This window comes from Lepisosteus oculatus, chromosome 6 (genome assembly GCF_040954835.1).
Source record: "Lepisosteus oculatus isolate fLepOcu1 chromosome 6, fLepOcu1.hap2, whole genome shotgun sequence".
NCBI lineage: Eukaryota > Metazoa > Chordata > Actinopteri > Semionotiformes > Lepisosteidae > Lepisosteus > Lepisosteus oculatus.
The window spans coordinates 4,570,991-4,591,083 of record NC_090701.1 but is presented as its reverse complement, the minus strand read 5'-3'; the positions used below and the strand labels follow the sequence as shown (position 1 = coordinate 4,591,083).

The 20,093-nt window shown below is 39.7% G+C and overlaps 1 protein-coding gene and 1 long non-coding RNA gene across 3 annotated transcripts in view; one reads left to right on the top strand and one right to left on the bottom strand.

Annotated features, from left to right (window-relative positions):
• The window catches only part of tns3.2 (tensin 3, tandem duplicate 2), an 83,679-nt gene that overhangs the window by 15,313 nt on the left and 48,273 nt on the right, over window positions 1–20,093 (top strand). For both annotated transcript variants that reach the window (XM_069190903.1, XM_069190902.1), the window contains exons 6-13: window positions 1,065–1,148; window positions 2,470–2,582; window positions 3,546–3,606; window positions 3,704–3,779; window positions 4,065–4,194; window positions 4,598–4,663; window positions 6,372–6,476; window positions 12,947–14,128. In XM_069190903.1, the coding sequence (XP_069047004.1) occupies window positions 1,065–1,148; window positions 2,470–2,582; window positions 3,546–3,606; window positions 3,704–3,779; window positions 4,065–4,194; window positions 4,598–4,663; window positions 6,372–6,476; window positions 12,947–14,128 (1,817 nt within the window). The remainder of the gene's footprint in view (window positions 1–1,064; window positions 1,149–2,469; window positions 2,583–3,545; window positions 3,607–3,703; window positions 3,780–4,064; window positions 4,195–4,597; window positions 4,664–6,371; window positions 6,477–12,946; window positions 14,129–20,093) is intronic.
• Window positions 668–11,566, bottom strand: LOC107078303 (uncharacterized). The gene is made up of 5 exons (XR_001479244.2): window positions 11,096–11,566; window positions 1,272–1,356; window positions 1,050–1,172; window positions 871–951; window positions 668–778 (listed from the first exon to the last, which is right to left on the bottom strand). It is a non-coding gene; the product is annotated as an uncharacterized lncRNA (long non-coding RNA).

Sequence of the window (20,093 nt, the reverse complement as noted above, 5' to 3'; positions counted from 1 at the left end):
TAGTGCATGTTACCAAACTCCAAATTACTTAAAAGCAATGTTGAAAATTGTAAAACACCATGTAATTCCATCCCAGGTGTACATCAGGATGTTAAAGTGTGCTCATAAAATTTGTTTTTTTTCTTATTTAAAATACTGCTGAATGAATTTGTTTAAGGGTGGTAAAGTAGTTGAAAGAATGGAATATAGTTTAATCTGATAAAAAAACTAAGATTTTTCTCTTCCTCATTCTCTCAAGACACCTTCATTTTACAGGGTTTTTGAGAGATATGTTACCTCTTCAGGTATAGCCACAATATTTCAGATGTGAGAATATATGTACAAATGCTAATGAATAAATGAAAATTTAAGTTTGATCAGTGAATAACTCAAAAGGACAGGTTTCATATGTACAATTATAAAGTTACTTTGCTTTTGTGCAGATTCTTTTATTTCGGATTTATCTGTGATTTATGCATTTAAACATTTACTGTAAGCACATCTGTACATTACTGGACAGATGTCTTTAACCGATAAGTTTTATAAAGTGGAAAAACAATCCTGTTAAAGTTTACTGGTAACTTACTTATACAGTATCTCTACTTTTTTCATTCAACAAATGAATTTCCGTATGTAGCTACTTTAACACTACTTAAGAAAGATAAAAATAAGCAAACTATACATTAAAGAGAAAGCAAGAGTAATCAAGTTTATTATTGACAGATGGTCTTCAATACAACAGACGTGGTGAAGTAGACTTTGGACTGAAAAGACACCACTTTGGGTCGCTATGGCAAACCTGTAGAGAAAAAAAACATGCTGTGACTGCACGTAAAGCACTTTAGCACTTTTGCTTTCTAAATCATACTAAGTTGCCATTGCGAAACCTACCTGAAATCTAACCAGGTCAAAGTAATGCTGCATCTGTAGATAGGGGCTACTGCGGTCCCAGTTTTCATGGCCTGTGCAAAACTGAAAAAATAAAATTGTTCTTGTTTGTGCATTTTCGGGCACGTCACCCTAAGCCTGCTGCCATGGGTTTGAAATGTCACCGAAACATATATACATACCGATTTCTTTTCCAGTGCTGACCAAGCGCTGGACCGCTTTGCAATGAAGAAGTTTTATGATGATAAGGTGTCCGCCATAATGACGGCGTCTCAGAAACGGTAAGTCCCGTTTTTCGCGCTTTGCTGAGAGAGGGAATATTAGTTTTATAACACTCCATGATGCAGATTTAGATTACACACGTCCGGAAATGAGATAATTTTTTAAATGATTATGAAAGCTACCTTATTTAAATGTCCCTTCCCCTGAAGTGTATGGGTAAATCCATGCCGTTTCTCGCAGTCAATCTGAAAAGAACATTTGTTTTTCCTGAAGGAGAAAATGTGGCAACCGATCAAATTCAGAACATCAGAACATCAAGAAGGCAAATGTCAGCATATAAATTTCATGAAAAATGAAAAGAGTGCTGAATTTAAAATGCGGTAGATTGCCTTCTTTAGGCTCAAACAAATTCACCACACGAAACAATGTCAGGGGGACAGAAATTGTACTAGTTATGACCTCTTCTCATCTAAGATCTTTCCTGATCTGAGATACGCCTCAATGGTGTCCCCCCTGTGTATTCTTTAACTTCCAATGGGAGCCGAGAGGTGTTTATCCCACTTGACCCGGATGCTCAGTCCCAAACAGTTCAGAGCATTAGGGTTTCTGCCTTTATGTTAGACAAAGGAACACGTAAGTGTTAATTATGAGAAGTAAAAGGAAAGAGACTAGAAAACCGAGCCTTCCAGCTTTGAAGCCTTCAGCATCAGATTAACTACTGCTTGATCCTTCATAGCCTGGACAGTTACGCAGCGACTCATTCTAATCCCCTTCTATTAGACTACCGTTTTCAAAAAGACAACACCGTCCAGGTACAGTAACAAACTTGTCAGGCACTTCTGTTGAGCTAAAGGAGGACCTCCGAGTTGAACATCTGCATTTTAAAGCACTTTCGTCTGTCTGGCTAAGTTCTGCTTTAAAGAAAAGCTTGTTTTTCCTGATTTAAATGATGCTGCCACATCGGCTGTCTTTCCCTAGTTCATATATTTAGAGCTCTATAATTTAGAGATGGAACAGTTATCTTTTTGTAGCTTTGATCTTTTATTTTAATAGGTTTCTCTGTATCCCGTTCAATTACTTCCTTTCTAATAAATTAGGAGTCGTGACCTCAAAATTGTAAAGGGTTTAGGAGGAACCCGTGATTAAATCTGCTGCCAGTTTCTTTTCTCCTCAAGAAAACAAGAGCAAAAAGTAGTGTGCCCCTCGGTTTGCAGCAGTGACAGGAAAGAAAAACACAGCTTAACTTATATATGGACAAAGTGCACAAGGACTTTACTTCTTCGATTTCTATAGGCTGCAATCTACTTGTATGCAATGAAAAAGGAAGGAGTTTACTCTCTGGGTGCCAGGAAGTCCACTTTACCTTCACTTTCATTGCAGGTATGTGTGGTTCCTGAACAGTCTTCTGACTGGGTCCATCAAAATGAACACTTCACCCCTCTTTCTGCATTTTGTCATTCTTCATGGAGTACCCAGTTTTGACACTGGTGGAGGTAAAGGCTTCTTATAAGCATGATCCAACTCAAAACTGTACAGGAAGACCATCAGGTAGTGGGTGAGAGAGCGATTTACTGATTAGAAATGAGTCATATGGTCACAAAGTTGCTGCTCCTGGGATCAAATGGAAGCCAGTGCTTTATTTGCTCCTGTTGGATGGAGTGGATATTATTTACTGGGATAGGACATTTCCTCTTGACTGGCCTAATCCAAGTCCTGGACCTGCAATTTTCAAACATGCTGCTTGATGTAACAGTCTGCTGCTTGTTTTAACCCAATACTAGTATGCCATTGGGCATTGATTTTGGAGTTTGCATTTGTAACTACGTTTTGATTTATCCCGGATCCTTATTTGTTCAGGAGTATTTTCTTTCTTGATTATTAACCACTTGCCTGGCAAAATTTACTAAGAAATTCACAATCGTGCTACATGTTCAGAAGGGACTGTGGATACGTTAATGAAAGAGTCAGAACAGTTCAACGCATAGAGTGAGTAGCATTGTATAATACAAGAATCATTTTGACATTTAATTATTAAATAACACAATTCACAAACACATGAAAGTAAAATCTACCTCGTTTGAATTCAGAAGTGGAGCCGCTATTCATAAAATGCCTTGGAAAGATTTAATCATTTTTCTTAAGACTGAATTGCCGGTCTGTCTCAGTACACCTCATGAGAATAAAAGTGCCATGCTGCCTGGTCTCTGAATATGAAAAGCTTGAAAAGTGTGAGGAAAGAGAAATCCTTGTAATTACTGCAGGCTTCCAGTGTTTGGTAGCCTAATTAAGAGCACTCAAAGTGTGTGAATTATTTTTTTCAGAATTATACAATTTACACTGCTGATACAAAGATGATTTTTTTGCTTGCTGGTATCTATATAAACATTACTTTTGTAAAAAAAAATTAATCCGAAGCACATTTTTCTAGTTAAAAGGATACTGTCCTTATTTTACAGTCTGTCACCCGTTTTTGAAAGTCTACCAGGGAATGGAATCAGTGTACACCTCAGGAATTTAGTAAGCCTTTTATTTTATTAAAATATGATTGATTTATCTTTTTTTTAATGTCTCTGTTTTTTTTATCTAAATACTGTTTCATGTTATTTCTGTCCAGTCGTGTGGGAGCAGGTTATAGAAGCAGGATCTGTATTGCCCTGGAACCTGCTCAGCTACTGAAAGGTGATGTAATGGTAAGTTCCTAAAGCACTGGAAGAATGCTAATATGTTTCTTAAAATAACTAACTGTGGAGCTAACTAACCTGTATCTAAGATGCTTTTGCCCTACAAAGCATTGATTTACTGATTGCTTACATAATAGTACATATTCAGCTTTGGCGATTGCCCTTTGGTTGATATCGTACATGTGTGCAGATCAAATCATCTTCATAAGTTTCAGGAGATGTAGGACGAGGTCATAAAATATTGCTCACGAACTTATATGACTCTACCAAGTAATTTCTCCCGCTGTGTTACAGATTAAATGTTATCACAAGAGGTTGCACTGCGCGGCAAGAGAGGTTGTTTTTCGCCTTCAGTTTCACACGGGCGCTGTTCATGGGCACAGACTAGTGTTTGACAAGGAGGACCTGGAAGTCGCCTGTGAAGGTAGGCGACAAAGACAGAGAGAGTCAAGGGGCCGGAAAGCGCTGTCCTGTTCTGTGAAGAAAACCTAAGCAACAAACTAGTTTCATGCATTAAAATGCTGGTAAAGATGGATAGTTTTCTAAATTTGGATTTTTCTTTTAAAGCTTACAGACTTTTTGTTTTTAAATAGAGAGCTTCTAACCATGTGTATGAGGGTTATGTGGTCCGATAAACCTGACAGTGACATAAGCGACAGAAGATTTTTGTTAATCAGTATGTATATTAAATAGTCTGTACTTTGCCTTGTCTGTTTAAACACAGTTGAACTCTTACAGGACTCATTTTTTAACACTTACCCCCCGGCAGCCTGTTCATTGTATCTTTTACCGGTACCACCATCAAATAACCTCTTTTGACTTTCTAGATGACAGATTCCCAGATTATGGGAAGATTGAACTGATGTTTTCGGGAAGTCCGGAGAAGGTTCAAGGTACTACTCACTTAGTTTATTCTGTCGTGGAAGATCCTTTGGGCAGCTCTTGTGTTTACCCCTATTGTGTTATTTCAGTCATGCAAAATTCCACCAGTTGCTCAGTCTGTTAGTCACTGGGCAAGTTGTAGGTGAATAGAATAATGAATGACTTCAAAAGGTGTTTTCATACCAGAGCAAGGGGATGTCGAACATTTGTTTGAGTCAAACTACAGTAGTTTTTGTGCCAGTTTTGCGGTGGTGATGCATTGCCTTAAAAAGATAAATCAAGCGGAGAATGCTGACAGAGCCCTGAAGCTGTATCTTCCAGCAGCAACTGAGAGGGAAAGCTATGGTCTGAAAAAAAAATTCTGAGGAAGAGAAGGAAATGTAGACACATCACAGTCTCACCACTTTGGAATGAAGATGTCAGATTTGAGCGCCTGTCCTAACACAGGCACCCTCATGGTATCAATCAACAGTGCAGGCAGTTTCAGGAGAGAGGTAATAACGTCATGCAGATTCCTCTCCATATGCCTAAGTCCTAAGTGTACTCACTTATTTCTGATTAAACCGCTTTTAATAGGTGATCAATTGCTGATGAACAGACAGAGGTTGGAATTGTACTGTATCTGACACTCCCACAGTGAGTCAGTGTGTTTTTCCTTCTGCTTTAGTCCAGTTTAGTGCGGTCCTGGAACTTGCTTTTTACAGCACTGGGCTCATAGCAATTACAAACCTCATTCAGCTTTTTAAAAGTGAAAAGAACATTAAAAAAAAAGATCTATAGATTATAAAATGGAAGTAAGAGCCTGTGATTTAGTACTTGGTGGGAGAGATAGGTGTTAGCAGGTCCAGGGTTGTGATGCACTGCTTTAAAGTATCGCCGTGAATCTTTCCACCACACTGTTAGAGGGTAAATACAGCTCAAGGGGTGCGTTTGGAAACAGGAATAGAATAATTAAAAGATTTTTAATTGTGTTAGCCTCAGAGTTGAACTGAGGTTTTAGGCATCATGTTCCTATACATTGTATTTTATAATAAATCATTTTGAAAAAATCAGCACTAAAGAACAAGGAAAGTGGATAATGCAAAAGAAAATGGGAATGGGGTATGATAATAAAAAAGAAGCTGGAGTTGCAGAAAAAAAGTTAAAGGATAGCTAGCTTTCTGTCATTTTTCTAAGTGGAGCTGAAGGGAACGTGGCAACAGTAAGTAAGAAAGAGACGCCAAGATATGGCGACCAGAATTATTGTGACAAGATGAACATTTCTAATTATCCACAAAGCAGCTGAACTCATGTTACATGGCAAAGGGGCCTTAAGTAAAATAAAAATAAAAAATTATATGGTAGAGGGGAAGTATCTTAAGAATAAAAAATAAATAAAAGTAATGTAAAATAAATTTAAAAAATGATATAGTTAAAGGGAAGTATCTTAAGAATCTTGATATGTCATACAACTACCTTAAAATGTTCAGTTTTTTCATTGGATTAACAATAAAAATATGAATGAGAAATTCATAAAGTTGTGACAGTTTACCCATGAAGCAAACAACAAAAGGAGACTCAGGAAATGTGAAGATGTCTGTAGAACTATATCTTTAGATATGGATCTGAGGGGCCACGGAGTTTTTAATTGAGGATGCATAGAGTTGTCCTGGCTTCAGCCCAGTGTCCTTGTGTGGTGACATCACGTGTGGAGTCAGTGAGTGTGCATGCCTGTTCCAGGCTCTGAGCTATGGCAGAACGGCCCCGGCGTGACTGTGGACTACAACACCGCAGACCCGCTGTTCCGCTGGGACTCGCTTGAACACATGAGCCCGGACAGTGAAGGTACAGTTGCTTTTTCTGTCTTCTTTCTCAGCGTGCGGAAGAAGGAAGAATGTGCCGTTTTCTTGCACTAGGAATTTGTCTTTTTCGCATCAACCCATGAGACACACAGACAGGGAGAGAAGCTGGGGGTCAGAGCGCAGGGTCAGCCATTTATACGGCGCCCCTGGAGCAGCTAGGGGTGAAGGGCCTTGCTGAGGGGCCCAACGGAGTAGGATTCCCCTGCCGGCTGTGGGATTTGAACCAGCAACCCTCCAGCCAGAGGCACAGATTCTTAGCCACAGTGCCACCAGTCTGCCCAGTTGACTTTGACTTGTGGCATGTTCACAATGGAAGTAGTATTTGTAGTATTTGTCAAATGTGTTACATGGAAAACAGTTCTGAGTTTTGCAACGGCTAAGATTGCCTGCTTTGGTGGTTAGCTGGGCCTTGAGTTACCTTGTGTGAGTTTGACGAAGAAGTACGAAGAAGGTGGATGCTGCACATTGGTGGTTGTGGAGGGGAGACCCCATTACCTGTAAAGTGCTTTGAGTAGAGTGTCCAGAAAAGCGTATATAAGTGTAAGCAATTATTAAATTATTATTACTCACAACATGCATGTGATGGTCTTTCTCAGAGCCCGATCGTAAGTGAGAGGAAGGAAAAGGAGATTCCAAACCAGTAAACGGCATAAAAGAAGTTTTACAATACTTCAGTAGTGATTGTGTTATTTATAATAATAATTGTATTTGAATAATGTTCCAGACAGACATTCAGCATATTCTCCTGGCTTTCAGTAGGGTGTAAATCATTAAAATTGAGGTATGATAGAGTTAAAGCCATTTGGTTGTGTTCAGTAAATATGTTCACATCTCTCTTAAGTATGTCTGGGATCAATGTGAATTATTTATTTACTATTTTTTTATAACACATTTCTTTATCATTTATAGCTGCTGTATTAGTATACAAGAACATGGATTATGTCAGGCAAAAAATGTTTATTTTCTAAAGGCTCTTTCATAAAAAAATTATCTCAAATTGCTGATCCATAAAAATTCAGGAAACTTAAAAATAGACCTTACAAATAGCATTTCCCAGCACCTGTTATGTTAAAAAACAAGATCTGCCACAGATGCAAATATTCTTTCTGAGCGCTGTTGATTTTTGAACAGTGGGTGTTCCTCTTTTAACTTGTTTGTGCTAGTTTGTGGGTGCTCGTCGCATTTGGAATTGAGGCCTCTGAACAATGAGTCTAACCCAACTGTGGGTTATTCTTATGCTTTTCTGCCAGCTGTCTTTTTTCCCGTGAGATTGTTTATTTATACTCAACAAGATACAGAATGAAAAAGAACATAAGAGATACTGCAAAAAAAAAAAGAATTCTATTACTTTTACTGATAGAGGAGTTGTTGTGTTGTGTGTTGTTTTGGAAATGTAATCACTCCAGCTGCTTTAAAAAAGCATGAAAAAAACACAATGAAAAACTGTTCTTTACTTAGGGGACATTCCTTCCACAAACCTCAAACACTCCAGTAGTATAATTCCAAAGCAAATTTTCTCAGCAAACATTACACCTGAGAGTGAAGGTTTAATTAAATGACAGTGGAATTCAGCACTTGGTAATCAGCCAAGAACTTGTTTTTTAGTGCATATCATTCCATTCTGTGTGAGTGGATGTTGCCAAGTCAAATAAAAGAATTCTGCCTATTGTGATTTTAAGTATTCTACTTATTGTCCTTGATATACTGATCATGTGGTAAAGGAGCAAATATAATCCAGTGAAACATAATGGCAAAAATCTCAAAAGACAGTGTAAACACAGAAAAGGTTTAGTTACAGATTTTCCACTTCTGTTTAAATGAGCGATTATCCCATTTTGTAGACTTGCACCCTCACCATTTTCATTCATATGGTATAATCCAATGGATTGTTATCCACAAAATCAGTTTTTAGAGAGCGATTTCATGATGGATACATTAGTTAAAATAAAATAGATATAAATTCCACAGTCTGGATTTAGGGTCATTTTGCTTGTGTCCACTTCTGGTTCATTTAAAAAACAAATCGAATTTTTAAAACAGCGGAGACGTGTTGATACAGCAGGACAGTCTGAGTGAAGTCAGATTTGCTGGCTGATATGCACTATAAAAAAGTGTTACTTTTTCTCCAGTCTGCAACAGTAGCATTCCAGCTAGGATTTAGAACCTACAGTCCTCTGGTCCAAGGTATGTCCTCTGAGTCCAGAGCGATCCACACTGCTTCCTAGACTGCAGCCTCATCACCCATCATCGCTTCTTTAAAGAGAGACGTGTTGTACAAATGCAGTAAATCACTGTACCACAAGAAGAGGCTCAAAGCACTGTTGTGGAACAAATGCTTGCACATAATTTACTCATATTAGGGCTGTGCTAAAGTTTACACATGCATATATGTAAAGTGAATGCTGGGAATACACAGAAATATCAGTTAGCAAATACCAGAGGCTACCTTTTCCACTTCAGAAGTAGGTCAATGAAAATCCATTCCGCATATTGCAGGTTGGTTGTGAATACTGTGTAACAACTCATCTACAGCAACAGACTATATAATATTACTGTGCCAGTCATCAAACTCCAGTTCTCTGTGATATTGCAGAGTACTGTCTTTTACTGGGCTGTATGAGATTAAGGGTCAACTATGTCCACCCAGGAACCTTAAAGTCATAGTACCAATTTTTTTACACAGAAATTTGTATTTTTATACATCTACCAGTTGACTTTAGTTTTGTTTTTATTTACTGTTCTCTATTATATCAGTCCACACTGATAGTAATACATGCCCACACCCACAACTTGCATGACAAAATGCATATCAAAATGTACATAACACAAGGTTTCAGCTGTGGAGCTTTCTTCGGGTGTAAGCTAACCACAAACCTTTCTTTCTTCTCTTTTCAGCATGGAATAAACCTTTACTTGTTCCTTTGTTGCCTACAAATGCTGACGCAGCTACCCACTTAAAATGTACAGAAGTTATTTTTTTCAAAATTTTAATAACCTCATGGATTGTCAGTTAAGACAATGAAAAACTACAGACGATGCTCACCCTGACTGGAATTCGTCAGTGCAGTAAGGCTGTGTCTTGAATGACAGGGTTTTATATTCCTGAGTACAAAGCTACATACAGTACGAGTGTACTGTGATGAAACACCTCACAAGGTTGAACAGCAGCAGGGGCTAGAACCTGCAGTCCACCTGTTATGAGTCCGAAGGCTTAACCACTTCATTATGTCACCCTCTCAAATTCATTTTTATTTTTAGAAAAAAAGACATGACTTGATATTCCCTGGGTCCAGCTCTGTTTAATTGTTGAAAGAAGTTGCTGTTTCTTTTCATCAAAATAATAAAAGATCACAAGCAACATGAAAACATTCTTGTAGATTGTTACAAGCAATAAAATAAAAGCAGTGTGTAGTTCACATGAAACTGCTTTCTCACCTGGGTATTTTCATCAGTAAAATAGAAGCTAAACATGCATTTTTTTTGAGAAAGTCATTCAGTTTTCAGATAAATCAAAATTTTATAAAAAGGCTTACCCTCTACGCTATGCTGCCCTCCAATTTAAAAAAAATAAAGGGTGTGATTATCTTTACAGATATTGCTGAGATAAGACAGAATGACTAAGAGTACAGTAAAATGCACAACAGCACCACCTTGCCCTATTCATTGTTGTTTCTCAAGGACGACTTTCAGAGCGAGCCCAGGAAATCAAAGTTCTTTTGTAATGTGTGCCTGTTACCACTGGGGATATAGAACTAAGAGTTTTAGTGTTACAGTAGTTGCTGATTATAGTGAAAACTGTAATTAGTTAGGCTAAATTAAAACTCCAGCATTTCAATTACAAGTTCCTAGCTTTAGGTCTAAAATATATACCGCATAACATTAAAAAGATACGATGATGTTAAAGAACTGTCTAGTTCAAAATTAAAAACAATTCTTGAAAGTAATGACTCATGGATTTTTAAAAAATAAAGGTGTAATTACAATGTACATGCTGGAGAATTTTAAGTTGTTAAATTCCTAACATAGGTAAATATGTTGGAAAACCGACTATCAACATTTTTTCACAGGTTTTATTGTCTTGTTAGTCATTGATAAGTATGTGCTTATTATCTTCAGAAGCAGTAAAAACTGGAAAAAAAAGATTGCTGTTGAAGCACAGTGGTCTGTGCAGGTTCACTCTTTCCAAACTTGATTCATGCCGATGCTGAAACAATCTGTGAGCCCAGCAATTGAGGTTTTCTGCGCACATCTGGTTTTATGCCAGTGCGAAACATTTTAGCGTTGCCATATAATTTTGTGATTACCTACTGTTGAGAAATTATCTGGCCCCGATTCACAAAGAGTGGAAAGAAATAGCCAAGAAGGAAGACCGTTCTAATTAAAGCACGGTTTTTCAGGGTACAGGAATGTTGTGTTCAGCTCTCAGATGGTTTTGTTTTAAGTTCCCTCTCTCTCTTCCTATACGTCTCCCTTGGCTCTGGGAGTTCGGATTACAGCTAAACCCTACTGCCTACTCCTTCTACGGCCCGCCTTCGTGTTTACATTCTCCTTCTCATATCTGGCCAATTGAAGGTCTCCTGTGTACGCTGCACAAACACTTACCTCCCCAGTGCAGAGCGGCTAAAACGGGGAGCCTTCCGTGATGTTGTGTGCTGGCTTGGCTTGGCGTCTGCGAGCCACACTCTTTTCTTCTTCGGCTGATTTTCCAAGCGCTTGGCTATGTGGACATTTGGGGGGGGGGCAGATCGTGGTTACCTGCAGTTAATTAAGAGGTAAGGAGTGTTCTGAAGGGAAGGGGAGCCCGCTAGGGGTGGAGGGAATGGTGGAGAAGGGGGGGGGCGGGGGAGGTTTGGTGGTGAAGGAGAGCAGGAGAGAGAACCCTGGAGAAATATTGTCACCTTGTGGGGAGGAATGCAAGTTCCCTGCCTGCCCAGAACTGCCTGAGCAAAGGGAACAATCCAGGGCTCCTGACGTGCGCCGCAGAAAGGGTCACCTTGTTCTCCTGTTTCGAGATGTCCGAGTGAATGCACTGGTGAAAAGCTGGAAGAGCCTCCTCTCAGACAGCTCCATGGATGTGTTTATCTAGCTGCTCTGAACCAACTGTGTTTCAACAAGTAGTGAATGAATAGGGGGCAGTAAAGTAGAGGGGGCTGCCAGGCTGCGCTGCTTTTATCATGCATGCCTGGTATTTGGATTTCAATGCTTTGCTTCCCTAAAAGACAGGCATTTAATGGGAGACTGACTTAGGTATGTTAGCTATGCTGTTGTTTGCTTATGTATATTTGGAATGTGGACTTTGAACAGTGACATTATGGATAGCTTTTCTCAATTTAAAGCATTAAAAAGTTGCTTTATGTATGTTTTGTCACTCCTGGATCCTCATTTTGACAAATCGGAAACCGTTCTAAATTTGTTGGTAGTTTTTTAATATTTGTATAACAGTAATTTACAGGATTCTCTTGTGTGTGCGTGTGGAAATTCCTGTTCTTTTTTTATTTTTAAGAATTGAGAGTATAAATACAGCTATGTTCTGTGGGTTGCTGGCTTCAAGGACTTTGTGATGTAATGTAAACAGCACCCTTTTAAAGGTCAAATCCCACAGTAATCCTCAATATTTACTTTCAGATCTGGTACAAAAATGAAAGGTGAACCTTTGTTTCTTCTGCCATTTTAATAGTTCGGATTTATGTGGTGGAAACACTAAATTAAATTCAGAGTTTCGATCCAATGAACATTTAATATGCCTTGTCTGATTTTCAAAAAGAATTCTCCGAGGCAAAGAATTTTCAAATAAAGAAGACCACAATGGAAATCTCTCAGTTCTTCTTTCACAACCATGAACATTTTAATTGGCATCAGGAAAAATAGGTATGTTTACCTTCGTTATTTTGCCACAGCCTTAGGGTACAAATCCAAGCAAAAGACATCATACAGAATTTTATCAGTGGCTCAATCTTGGCAGAGTAAACGGACATTGTGTTGCATTTGTTAGGAACTCATTGATTGAATGCATTGGATTTTAACAGCTTAAGTGTTCGTTTTTTCACTACTGTCAGCGCCTATATGCATATTTATATGTTCGAATAATTTGTGTCCAAATGAATTAAATTAATAATTTGTATTGCTAAAAACTTGTTTATAGAGTGCCTTTCGCCTCAAAGGTAGACCAAACTTCCGACCTTTTCAACCAAAACAAAAAAAAAAGTCGAGGCTTATTATCGCATGGAGGTGTGATCTTTCAGAGGATACCATGCTTTGACAGGCAAGGCATAAAGTAAACCATATGAATCTTGATGAATGTCTGGAAAGCACAGACGCAGTGCCGTGTATGTGGTTGCCGGTACGTTGGGTGTCCTCCTGCAGCGCGTGACGGAGGAGGTTGCTAGGGCGGATGTGCTCCACGATCATCAGCACAGGATGAGTGTTTGAAACGCTGCCCTCTTGTCCTTTCAGTGCCACACTCGCAGGGGCCTGTTGACGGGAATCTGTATGCCAAAGTGAGGAAGAAGAGCACTACAGACAGCGGACTGGCAGGGGGGCCTCAGGATGGGTCTGTGACCAGCAGCCCGGACCACAGCGACCACGCCTTGTCCATCAGCAGCGACTCCGGGCACTCCACGGCCTCGGTGTGGACCAGCTGCACCTCGGGGACCAAACGAGGGCCGAGCAAGAAGGAGAGGGCAGAGCTGAAACGTCTTCTGAGCGGGTTTGGGCTGGACAGCGCAGAGCCCTGCAGGGAGATGACGGAGAGGAAGCAGCTGGTCGGCGTCCAGCACACGATTCCGGCCCAGGTCCACGTCAATGGGGACGTGAGGATTAAGGACAGGGAGACGGATATCCTAGACGACGAGATTCCCACCCACGACCTTCACAGCGTAGACAGCATTGGCACCCTGTCGTCCTCCGAGGGCCAGCACTCCAATCAGCTGGGCCACTTTGGGTACCACAAGAGCAGCCAGAATTCCTTGCTGTCGGATGGGTTCAGCAGTCACACAGGCGAAGAGCAGCGCCTGGCCGGTGTTCCTGACCTGGGAATCAGCATGGAGGACTACGAGAGGGTTTTCAACGAGTTGAAGCCGGGTCACCTCCCCCAGAGGAACCCCTCTGGCTCTCATGTGGCACCCTCAAAGACCCAGACCTTTGGGCAGAGTGGCTACTCCACACAGACCTGGGTTCAGCAGCAGCAGATGGTGGCCGCACAGCACTACACTTACCAGCCAGCAGAGAGTGACACGAGGTTCCCTCCAGAGAAGAGACAGATGAGTAGCCACCCCAGCCAAACTGCAATCCCCGACACTCCCACTAGAGGGAGCAGCAGCAGAGATGCTGTACAGAGGGCGACTATTGCGCTGAAGGAATCCAATGGCTTGCATATCGCAAGCAAAGAAGAAGATTCACCTGCCTCGCTCGCTATGGATATTGATCAATCCATTGAGCAGCTGAACCAGCTGATAATGGACCTCGACCCCACCTTTGTGCCGATACCCACTCGATCGAATTCAGTTAAGAGGGAGGGCACGGGGCAGGTCAATGGATCTGTGGCCAAGAAAGATGATGGAGCCAGGTTCACCTATGGGGTGAATCGCAGGATTCAGGATGGTAACAACGAGGATATGCAGAACACACACCAATCAGGCAAGTCCAGATCCCTACTGTTGAGAAATATATACAGTATGTGTCTTGCTTTGATGTTTGGGGTTGTTTGAATTTGATGTTTGACGTACTGGTGGGGATGTATTAATGTAAAAGACATATTAGTGTAACCCTGTGTATTATGAACAACCAACCGAATTTGAAACAAAAGCAGACATGATGATCCTGCAATTAATACTGAGAATGTTGTCACTGAGGTTTCTCTGTAACAGGAGAGGTGGGATTGTGGTCAGGGGCTCAGATCCTTCAGCTTTAAGGATTTTTTTTAAGAACCAGTAGGATTTTATTTCTGGGGTCTCTCCTCCTGTGAAGGGTGTCTTTCTGTTTTAATACCGGCACAAAAAGACACAGAACCGTAAGGAAAATTGTGATAATACTCTTTCACTCACCCATAGTTCATTTGGGAGTGCTGCAGACCGACATATGATAATTTTGCAAGTTGCCCGATATTGAAATATACTTTAAACTTAAGGCTAATATTTTTTAAACCTTTTAATCACGCTTACATGTTCCCAATGAGCTTTATTTATTTACATTCCAAATAGTTCCCCAATAACGTGTAAAATGTTGCACTCTTCAGTCGTATAATAAGGGCTGGCTCTCCTGCAAATGTTTTTAAAGGCAAATATAATCAACAATTTTATGTAGGACCTGGGATTGTTGCTGCCTGGGGTAAAAAATGATCACGTTGCAGATAATGCCGCTATTTTATTTTGTTCCTTTCACCAGCTGTTTAAGAAGAACTCAGTAAATTTGTATATTAAGGTACTGTGGACATTTATTTAACACCTTATTATGATTGTGAAAAATTGCACACACTATAGAATTTTTTCATTATTCTTTTTCTTCATTTTGGTGAATTTGTTGCATTTCATTTCGGACAACCTGAATAGTTACAGGTCAAATGCTCATAATAATTTTAACTAAAATAACCGAAAGGAACAGCAGACGTCAAAATGAGATGTATTAGGGCTGTATTTATGTGGGAGGTTTAGGGATTTTTAATCCTGTTCAAGGTCTCGCCTTTAAACCTTGTAGCTCTTTTGTGTTGCTCTTCTTTCTCCGGTGTTGAGGAAAATTAACAAGAACAGCCTGAAAGCGAACCCTTTGGACTGTGGTTCGGCTAGCAAGAAGCTCAGTACACACGATTTGACCTGTCTTTTCACAAGTTTCTTTTAGACTAGCATGAAGTGGTAGGCAGCTGTACCAATATAGCCTGAACCCACTTTCTTGTCAGATTTGCCTCGAGTGGGGATAAACAACACTTCCATTTGAGGTGTCCCTCACACAGAGCTGTATTTCCCTATTTACACTGTCAACTGAAACTGTCCACCTTTTAATTTACCTTAGAGTTTGGCACTCAAGAACTTTTTACCACCAGTGTTTGACCACTGACAGCCTGCTTTATTTTCTGTGAAGTTTTACTTCCTGCCTCATGGAAATTGAGTGTAGACCATTCTCTTACCACTTTGTATTTCCATTTGATGAGCCATAACCAACTGTTCAGTCACTGAGAGTCTGCTTTCTTTTTAAAAAAAGATTATTTTTTTGCACGTCTGGTGGACAGCAGTTAAGATGTTAAGAGTTAAGATGTTCTGTTTGCACTTTCTATTTAGTTTGTAATTAGGAGTGAAGTTGAGATTGTTTATTTAGGGCTTTGACCAATGTACATATACATTTAGAAATAAATACTGCGAAACGTCATTTAAAAGCAAAAATTACTGTGCATCATTAACCTCAGGAATCATCCCAAGAATAATATTAATAAGCACATTTCACTCTTTAAGCTTTCAATGGCTACTACTCCAATAGCCCTTGAAGTTTTAAAATAAAAAAAAGTGTTTTTCTTTTTCACAAAAAACAACGTAAACCAACATTTTTTTTCTATGAAGTGCTAAGAAAGAAAACTGATAGGCAATTTTGTAGCTATTGATCAAGGCAAAAGGGCCATTATCTAATGTTTAAGAATGTCCAAAGCTTCTTAGTTTTAAACTTGACACGTTTTATACAGTAATTAATGCATACAGTAAGTGGTAAGGAATTTGACGCATTCTTGATGGTGTACGTGGTTGTGATTCAGATTTTTGAAAATCTACAAAAAAATCCTTCCCTTTTTATGATGTAGTTTATGATTCAGATATGGTTTGAAGAATCAGTGAATTGGTGGTAATGAATAGTAATAATAATAATTGCTTACACTTATATAGCACTTTTCTGGACACTCCACTCAAAGCACTTTACAGGTAATGGGACTCTCCTCCACCACCACCAGTGTGCAGCCCCACCTGGATGATGCGATGGCAGCCATAGTGTGCCAGACCGCTCACCACACATCAGCTATTAGTGGGGAGGAAAACAGAGTATTGAAGATGGGGATTATTAGGAGGCCATAATTGATAAGGGCCAATGGGAAATTTGGCCAGGACGCCGGGGTTACACCCCTACTCTTCGAGAAACACTCTGGGATTTTTAATGACCACAGAGAGTGAGGACCTCGGTTTTACGTCTCATCCGAAGGACGGCGCCATTTTACAGTATAGTGTCCCCGTCACTATACTGGGGCATTTGGACCCGCGTAGACCACAGGGTGAGCGCCCCCTGCTGGCCCCACTAACACCTCTACCTGCAGCAGCCTTAGAAGTTTGATGGGGAAACGGCACTTGTTGGGATGACTGAAGCTTTCAAAGGTTAAAGTTTATTCTGTTCATTCCCCTCTTCTTGTGAGGCTTTCAGCATGTTTGAGTCCTTCTTATTAAGGACAGCCTTGGGAGGTATTTCACCTTCATCGCATTGTTGCAAGTGTTAATTTTTTTTCTGGGGCAGCATGATGGTCTGGCAGTGTAGGCCACTGTGCCAGGACAGAAAACCGTCGGTAAATGTTTTGAAACCTGCTATTCATGAACTGCTCCACAGTCCTTGCCTTTCATGTGGTGTCTCCATTGTCGTACATCACATCCTAGCTAGCAGGTAATGGATGCCAGGAAACCAGTTTTTTTTTCCCCAATTCTTCCACGGAAACCTTCTTTTCTCTTCTCCTCAGTCTTCACACTCAAAACCAAGTGCACATCTACTGACACTTTTTAAGAGAATGCGTTAGAATGGTGGCCTTCAAAAGGAAAGCGAATGAGCCTGTCTGAGAGAGCCACCAATTTCACTCTTTTTCAGATTCTCAGATTTTTGGCTCGTCTGAAGGTACCTGTTCCGAGAGGAGGTGGAGATTTTATTTACCTGTAGGATAAAGGATTCTCAAAGTGGAAACACATTGTTGGCCTAGCTTTCTTAGAACTGGGTAGGCTTGAGTTGGCCTGGGTGACCCCAGCGAACCCCGTAAAGAGAAGCCCCTGTGATTTTTAACATAATTAAAGTTACAGACTTTAAGAGACTGTTCAGCCAATCTAGCTTGTTTGGTTGTAAGTAGTTAATCAATCCAAGAGTCTCACCTAGCTGTTTCTTGAAACAGGGCAGGGTACTGCTTTGACAGCATGGCTGGTTAGCTTGCTCCATACTCCCATAATCCTCTGTGTACGGAAGTGCTTCCTGTTCTTGGCCTTGTGAAATAAATGGGAGACTGTGGCGCTGTCTCTCTTACGATGCCTACAGAAGATTAGAAGTGTTGGTGATACTCGTGATGAGTGTGGAAAATTGCTATTGGCTGTGATAAATTACATTTTGGAGGAATGTTTGCATATCCCTAGGTCATAATGGTGAACATGATTGAGTATGTTTGAAAGGGGTAGAAAAAAAATATTTTGTCAACATGTCTGTTGATTTCTGTCCAATTTTTGACTAAACCATTCTGTTTAGAAACTTTTTTTTATTTGTGTGTGAGTTTTCTGCGTGTATGAAACAGTTCTTTTGCTCGCTTTCATTGTAATATCTGTGTTTGAAGAAAAGGTACAGGGACTTGGACTGTATCAGGAGAACAATTAACTATTTTCTTATTTTGTGGTATAATATTTCCCCTGAAGGTGTTATCATTTTCTTTTCCCAAAATGGATTGATAGGGGGCATTGTTGCGTAACAGGCAGGGAATGCTTTTGAAGCCAGGGTCACAAGGTACATTTTTATCCAGGACTTTTGTTTAGATAAAATTTTAAAAATGCAGTGCCCAAATCTGTTATGTAAATCTTTGATATGATATCTTCTTTCCAGTGTTGGTGTACCACTTAGACAAAACTGCATTTATTAAAAAAGTTATACTTTCTAATACATTAAAGTGCATGTTTTTCTAGCTCCTGAATGACAGGAGCAAATTACAACACTCCTCCATCATCTTGAGTAAATAAAGCTGGCTTTTTGACAAGTAAATTGCCAACTGCTGTTATCCATGTTGTTTTTTTGTAACCTGGACTGGATGAAGTATGAAATGCCTGTAATTTCACTAAAATGACTCACAGAGTGCTTTGCGTCTAATAACTTGTTAAAACATGGCTGTTATGTGTTTCAGAGATTTTGGCTAAAAAACTAAAGGAATTGCAAGATGTCTTATTATGACCTTGATAAAGGTCAATGGCTTCATTAAAGCAAACACTTACAGTGGGTACTGTAGACAACTCAGTCTTCTCAGGGTGAAACTTTATTCAGTTGATGCTTTCACCCAAAGCCGCTTCTAATTACCGATCACATAGGAACAGGCAAAGGCTTATTCCATGCTGAAGAGAAGAGACACAGCCTGTCACCTGAAGAAGGCTCCACAGTCGATACGTTGTGTCTCTTTTCTTTTCAGCATGGAGTAATCCTTTACCCGTTCCTTTGCACCCTGAGCGTACTGACGCAGCTCCCTACTGGAACTTCTTCAGTCTATTACATCAATTTTTTTCCAATTTGTACAGCTGAATTTTCTGGACTTATTTGGGGTGAAGTCCGCTGTTCACTGAAAATGTCAGTGTACAAAACTCATCCCTGCTCTGGAGGCCAGCTCCTGAACTGCTTACAGTGTGAATAAACTGAGGGTTGTGAATGGGCTGTTTATTCGGCTGTGAAGGAACATTAACAGGATCGGTTGTTAATTGTACGTGATTGTACTATGGAGTCAACAATACAGAAAGATGAACTGTAGGCATCTAGTATCTTCACCTGCGTACTGTAGATGACGCATAAGACAATGAGAGAAAGGGGTTTCTTGTCTAATTTCCTCTCTTGATTTAATTCACAATTAATCTCTTCATTCTAATTGATATCTAACTCATAATTTTGTAAGGGTTCCCTGTGGATTGATGAAAAATGTGCCTCTTTGGTTGATTTTCATCTGATTATGAGCATGAAAACCCCTAAAATGCTTTGCATTTGATTACAGCTTTACCCTTATCTAATATTTCTGATTTTAATATATCTAATTCTGCCCAAATTATGATAATATTTTCATATATCCATATCCATATCCATATCCAGTATGGTTATAAGTTTTCAGGTTTTATAGTTAATTGCTCAGTCTCAGTTTTGGCAACCTTATATTGCTATAGAGTGAACCAAGATAGTTTTGTAAGAAAGAACAGTTTTTTTTTTCAAATTTGAGCAAATTATTTGGGCAAATTGTTTCTGTCAAATATTTTAACCACTTGAAATAAACTTAAATATGGTGTTAAATTTTTAAAATCCAGTGCAAAGGTTTACTGTATTTCTGGATTATAAAAGAAAGGCAGCACAGAAGAACAGACACTTAGACTCAGTTATTCGTGATTGCTCATTGCTGGAGGGAAACTAGCTGAACTCTGTGCAACTGAAGTGATTCACGTTCTATGTGCTTATGGTCAACAGTCTAGTGCAGCAGTTCTGATTCTGGACTTCCTCCAAGATTGTGGGTTCAGTCCCAAGAAACACAATGCTGTACTCTTGCACAACCTATTTCGACCACATTACTTCTTGTAAAATACCCAGCTGAATTAACGGGTGCAAATGTAAGTTGCTTTTTGTAAGAATTGTCACCCAAATACAGTAGTAATGGAAA